Genomic DNA, 6,921 nt, shown 5'->3' on the forward strand with positions numbered 1-6,921 from the left:
TTATCTCCTCTGTTCAGATTCACGCGTGTATTTAGCCCTACTGCTTTTGGCTCCTGCAGGAGGCCAGGCAGAGCTCGGGGAGCTGGGGACAGCACTTTGGCGATGCTGGAAAGTTCAGCAAGACAGAGCTTGAAAAAGGGAAGGTATAAAATGCAAACTAAGCAGGATGTGTAATCAACAACCTCCTCTTCTTAGAAAATAAAATTTTTACTTAATGGTGGACAGGAAGGGGGGAGGCAGAAATATCAGACAGCAGATACTTTTTGGACAGACTGCGCCCTTTACAAACGTTAACATTCTCTTAATACAGCAAAAACTGTTCATCAAGATAAAATAATGCAAATAGCTCTGTCAGTCACAAGAACAGCTACCCAGGCAGGACTCAGCCCACAAAGATGACATAAAAAGTTGACTCTATGCACATTTAAAAAAAATAAAGTCTTTTTTTCCCGGTTCTCTCACCTGCTTTCGAATAAAATTTAGATATTCTTTTAACAGTGTTCTGAAAGAATTAAGATAAAAAACCCTTGTGCCCTCCAAAATATAGAAGAATACACTTGCAACAGAAATAACAGATAATCTAATGGGAGAGATGACTGGAGTTTTCTTAATTTTTTTAAGGCTGTCCTTTAACACTTGTTTTTGCAAAGCAGCATTTTACACATCTTTTAATCCACACTTCTGCAATCCATATCCCAATGTCAGTTAGACTGGCTCTATAGGGACCACAGACAAATATCATTTTATTACGGTAATAAAGGACAAAGGGAATACATTCTTCTAAATTTGTTCCCTTTGAAAACTTTATCTCTGAAAAGAGAAAACCATCATGTTTTTAAAGACAGAAGAGCTTTAAAATATCCATTTCATATTCAAGGCTGAGTTCAATTGCATGGGCTTTGTATTTTCCTAAGCATTTATCCACAAAATCATACAAAAATATTTTCTAACACACAATAGAATATGCTCAGCCTATATATTCACTTATTTCATTCAGCTTTTTAAAAAAGGCTGCACCCTAAAAAATAAAGCCACTTTTAGTTACGAACCCATATACAGATTAAAAAGACTAATTTTATTTAACTTTTTTTTTTTTCTCTCCATCATCAATGGTACTCTAGTTTGAACAGTACACTAAGTTTGCTCTTGCTTTCTCGCTCGCCTCCCCAGTGCTGGAGACACCTGCCTGAAGCTCATGGAAGGCAGTAAGTGGGTGTAAGGTGAAAACCCACCGCGTTTCCCCACTTACCTCTCTTCGATGTCCTGCAATGCAGCTCCTTCATGCTGGCTCCTCCACAGTGCTGCCGAAATGCCCTCCGGGTCTTACCCAAGCTTCGGTCCCTTACACCTGGAGTCAGGGCACTCTGCTCTCCCCACACTGCGCCCCTCTCCCGTCTTGGCGAGCAGCCCCAAAAATGGGCTACCATTCACTCACTCTTTGCCTTGCACCCCAGGGAGAGAAGAGCCTTTCAGGGACCCTCCGCTCCCGGACCTTTCACAGCCCACTTTGTCATCGCTCCTCTCTTCTACCTCATGAGCAGTGATCAAACCAAGTGTGCTCTGGCACTGGACAGGTTTCTGATCAATAAATTACTCTGTTTTACATGGTTCAAATTTAAGCTTTTATTTGGTTTTTAAATTAAAAAAATAAATTTCGTTATTAAATAGTGGAATGGGTCTAAACTAATGTTTACATATTAATTCACTTGCTTTAGGATACCACCAGAGAAAGAATTAAAGTATACCACCTGGACAAAACCTTCTGTTAGAAAGCTCAACAGTGGCGTAATTCAGTTAAGCAGAAAAAAACCCCAGAAGTCTTAATGTTTACAATGAACGTTAGAAGTAAACCTCCGGTTTTAGTGTCATCCAAATCTACTTTCCATCACAAAGGCAGTCATTGTATTCAGAATACTATACCACAGTGCTAATGTCATCGGCTTCGTCTGGTTTCTTTTGCCTGCTTGGCAGGGATTTCAAGTACTCAAGGTGCCTCCTTGCATCCTCCTGATTTTGCCGGACGTAATAAACCACATATGAGATCACCATGGTGAACCAGCCAAACATGGTGACCAGCATGGCGTAATCGGTAGTCTTTTTAGGAAGGTTGCAGAGGTCAGCATCGTTGGCAGCATTGAGGAATGGTCTTCCCGCATGTTCATCCAGCACAGAAGTCTTGCAGATGACGTTGTTGGCCGTCTCGTGGTTGGAGGCCATGCTCCTCAACACCTGCTGCAGCGTGCAGTCACAGTGCCAGGGATTGTTTGCAATTCTGGCTCTGGCCTTTAAGTTGTTGAAAGCGTTTTTGTGCACGCTTTGAATCCGGTTGTCGGACAAATCCAGAGTCTGCAAGGTTTCTGCCACCCCTTTAAAGGCATGTTCATCTATAAACTCAATCCCGTTTTTTGATAAATTGAGGACTCTCAGTTGGTGCAAGTCCTTAAAAATTTCATTGGGGATAGATGTTATCTGATTGGAGTCCAAATAAAGCAAGACTGTTTCTGGAGGAAGATCTCTGGGTATTTCCTTGAGGTTTGCATTGCTACAGCTGACATTCAGACCTCCGGAGTGAGAACAGAGGCAGCCTTTTGGGCACATACTGGCAGAATGAAAGCACAGTATCATGAGGACAAAACTTTGTAAGAGCAGACACATGGAGAGGGAACGAGTTAACCACAGGTCTACCAAATGCATGCTGGGGTGTCAGCATAATCACACGACCATTTCTCATTCAGCCAACAGTGGTAGGAAAAGGATCGGCAAAGCTGAAACGTGGCTTCATTGTCTTCGGTGGGATTAGTAAAAACTGACTAACATGCGGGCTTCCTCATGGTCAATACTCTTCGTAGAAGCACACCTACAGAGAGGAAGGAAAACAAGTTCCTTACACCATAAACTCCAATCCGAATTTTGTTTTCATTAAAAAAAAACCAAATAAAATGAAGTCAACATGAAGTGCAACACTAAATAAATGATCTATTATCCTATCAGTGCACCAGAGGATTTATTGAGGTAACTCCTATTAGCATTAATCTGAATTTGGTACATAAACCCCCAGTACATTTTTAAGAGGATAGACTACACGTATTACAAATTGCACAGGTCTGGGCGTTAATACTTATTAGAGGAGGCACTGGTTTGTTTTTATCACAGACTTTTCTAAAACAGCTATAAAACTAAATTACATTTTCTCTTGCTAAAGTAGAAGATGCGTTGATAGGAGCTAAGAGTTGGATCTCCAGCAACAGTGACAGGTAAGTGAGGAATCTGTGGTGGTTACTGTGAACTTAGCTCAAAATAATTTATGCTATTTTAAGTCCAAATCGAAGTACTTCAGCAAGGAAATATTTTTACTATATCAAGAAACAAAAATTAAGTAAACCAAATGCTGCTGCAAGACACCACAAACATCCACCATCTCCTTGTCTCCCCCTCCTTCTCTTCTGCTTTTGACCGCTGGATTTCCTGTACCTCCCGGCATTTTGTGAGACACTGCTGCAAGACCCACAGAAATCATTTCTACTTCCAGTTTTCTTGAAAATTTTCTTTTCATTTAACATAGAGAAAAAGAAAGAAATGTAACAACTGCCAAAAACTCACATCCCCCAAACCAAATAAAACTCCCGCAAACGTATGTATGAGCCAAACAAAAAAAATCTTGTTCATGGCATGTAATTTGCTAATAGAGCATATGAAAAATATTGTTTCTGCTTCTCCCCTATCAAGTTGGCTTAAAAATAGTAAATATCCAGAAGCTTTTCCATTTTCTCCTTTAATCGGAGCACAAATACTGAAGTCTGAAATGCTGACCTATAAGGTTTCAAAGACAACCTCATTTATTTTTTTCCCCTCTAATGGTAAACTATGAATTTTCCAACCACAACAAGTCCATTTGTTTCCATGTACATGCCCTCTGTCTTTGTAGCAGCTTGGATATTTGCAGCCTTCAGGTTGTATTTACATATAAATGATTTTTTTTTTTCCAAACCCACAGTGTAGTCCACTGAACAACAAAATCCCTGCAGGAAGGACATGTGTGATTTCACAGGAAAAAGAAGAAATTGCATTGCAATCATTTTTGCCTGCAGAACTCACATACTAACTGCAGTTTCTGGCACATTACAGTAATATGGATCAGATGTGTCATGCAGTATTTCAAACCCATAGCTCGAGTTTTATTTAACCCTTTTGCTGAGGCTTAATATGTCAGTAATTCCACAGAATAGAACCAAAACATCTTAGTAACACGTACATTATGTGTGATTACTCCATTGCTATGGTTTGGGAATGGCTAAAGCTCAGCACGCTCTCACTGCAACTACTGCAAAGAGTAGTAGTGTATCACCACCACTCTTCAACTTATCTATTGATCAAGAGAGAGATGGCCCAGGAACCTAAACAGAAAGTTTACACTTGGACTCCATAACAGGTAAATCTTCTGCTCTAAAATTAAAAAGAAAGGAAATTGTTAGCAACGAGAAATCGTGAAGTTAATCCTGGAAACCATTAAGAAGGCTAGTAAGCAGAGCACACCCTACGAGGAAATGGAGGTAAGGCAGCACCTCCGCAACCAACAGAGTCCTGCAGGACCTTTGTGGAAGCAACAGGGTTTACGTGAAAGAAGCCCGTTGCACTGGGTGCGTCCTTGCCATTCCTCCCTGCGGCTCTTTGGTCACTGCAGTGCTTGGTCTTCAGATCAGATAGAAATCTGCTACAGAAGGAGACAAGTTACAGAAGTTGTTTTTCCGCAGCCTGCCCAAAAGTGCTAAGTACTTGCTAAAATGTGCAGCCCATTCGGAGGCCAAGCTGGAGCTGGCAGCTGCTCACCCTGGCAGCTCCGAGCTGGCAATCTGCTCCTCCCTCCCGAGCCCTGGGTGCTGCCGCAAGAAGGCCCGTCCCCTGGAAAAACAGCCACCTATTTTCTTTTCCCTTCATGTTTACATGTCTCACTACCGTGCTGCACCAAAAGAGTAGACAAGTGGTCCAGCTCATCATCACAGAATAAGCATCTCGTCACTGACTACTTGTATACAGTGGCTTCCCACCAACGATACTGGAGTCCTACCACAGGAATGGACTGGGGTGAAAGAGCAAGGAGCTGGAGTAGATGCTTAATTTTGTAGAAGCATAAAAATCACACTGTTCCCACCAGACTATGATGATTAAATGAAGTATTCACTTCATCACAGGCTAAAAAAACCCTGCCAACCTTGAATTACACCACGGATCCTGCTGAGTCCTCCACAGCGCAGCTATAGCACCAAAGATCATGCGTCCAAGAGGCCCCACGCACCAAAGACAATGTGGAACGTCTTCATCCCACTGAATTCAAATGAAGCTCTTTTTCTTTAATGTATTAATGTGTTTAGAGTGGAAGAAGTAGGATCGTTACAGACTAAGCAGGAAAGTGTTTAATGAAGCAATGCCTCTTCAAAAGAGATAACTAAAATGGATAAAGAGGGAGAAAAACTCCCAATGTTTTAAGTTGTTAGAAACAGCAAATACAAGTTTAAATCTATAATTAACAGCCCAGTCAACAAAACTTAGCTGAGCAAGAATAAAGCTCAGCAAATTCTCTGTGAATTAACTGGAAGCAACCCAACAGGACTGAGCATCAGTCAGGGGAAACAGAGCTTTGTTTACTTCCATAATCAGAATATCTGATGCAAGGGATATCTGAGGATTGGGTGTCACTTACAAACTTACAGCAAGGACTTTATTGACTTGCAGGCATCCTAGTGACTGCAACAAGAAAAAAAGAGAGCTAGGATCCGCACATTCATAATGCCAAAAGGAAGACTTTTGGCTTCTTGAGCATCTATCTAATTTTCTCTGCTTGGAACACAATAAATAAAGAAGAAGGTAACAAAGTTGGAATAAAGAAAAGAGATATACACCAGACAGAAACACTAAAGATTACAAAGAAAGGGATGGAAGACACAGAATTAAAACAAATATATAAATTAATCAGAAATCTGCAAATAAAGAAAAAAAAAGAAAAATAAATTAAAAAGTAAATGAAGGCACAGGAAATGACAGCAATACTACAAGCACAAGTAACATCATGGTATAAAAAGACATTTTGTGTACCTTTCTAAAATACAAGTACAAACATAGAAAGCCTAACATACAAGTCAAATATTGCAGCGCAATAAAACTACAGAGGGAAGATCGCACAAAATAATTCTTTACAATCTTGCAATTTAAACTGGTTTTCAAGCTTTCTTCTTCTCATGCTCCCTCAAGACCACTCACTCAGTACAAACATCCAACAGTGTAGGAAAATGTACAAATCCTGAAATCCTCAAGGAAAGCACATTTGCTTTTAATACAGTGAGATTTCTACTGAGCTTCAGGTGTCAGGTACTTGCAGATTTTGCCCTTCCAGCAAGCAAGGTGCACAGACTGTATCTTAGCACCTGAATGCAATATTACTAAATTAGGTATTTGATTAATAACTCCTCTCCACAAAAATGAGTGATGTAAAGAAGCATTAGTGCCTCCAACTACCCTGGAAAAAAGGGCCTGCAAACTTAACCAAGTCACATAGAAAGTCCATGGCAAGACTACTTTCAATATTAACTTACGCTGTTGTGTCCTCAGAGCAAGATACAGGAGTACAGGAAATCGTATAGCCATCGCACAGAACAGCATAAAAGTGACGCTGTGAAACAGACTGAGAGTTTCTGTTGTTTAAGACAATGCTAAGACAACAAAAGATACATAAAAAAAGAATCAATCATATATATATAGTTACACATGTCTGATTTAATGACTTAACAAAAGAGAAGGGCAAGGGCAAATAAAAGTGGTTTCTACTATGTTATAGAGACTTTCAGAGTCCACGTGGCAGCTCTTCAGTCATTACCCAAGTGCTCACACGTGTGTGAGGAATTCGTCACTGGCTCTCTATATTGCCTT

At 40.4% G+C, this 6,921-nt stretch overlaps 1 protein-coding gene across 1 annotated transcript; it reads right to left on the reverse strand.

The window, feature by feature from the left end:
* Positions 1 to 1,598: 1,598 nt before the first annotated feature.
* LRRC3B (leucine rich repeat containing 3B) lies at positions 1,599 to 2,853 on the reverse strand. Its single transcript, XM_009573830.1, has one exon. It carries the CDS (start codon positions 2,692 to 2,694, stop codon positions 1,915 to 1,917), a length of 780 nt encoding a protein of 259 aa, XP_009572125.1. The 5' UTR covers positions 2,695 to 2,853; the 3' UTR covers positions 1,599 to 1,914.
* Between the last annotated feature and the right edge of the window lie 4,068 nt (positions 2,854 to 6,921).

The sequence above is a fragment of the Fulmarus glacialis genome, unplaced genomic scaffold (assembly GCF_000690835.1).
Source record: "Fulmarus glacialis isolate BGI_N327 unplaced genomic scaffold, ASM69083v1 scaffold11193, whole genome shotgun sequence".
Lineage (NCBI taxonomy): Eukaryota > Metazoa > Chordata > Aves > Procellariiformes > Procellariidae > Fulmarus > Fulmarus glacialis.

Excerpts from the sequence above, each read along its gene's own strand:
- LRRC3B (XM_009573830.1), bottom strand. The coding sequence starts at position 2,694 with ATGCATTTGGTAGACCTGTGGTTAACTCGTTCCCTCTCCATGTGTCTG.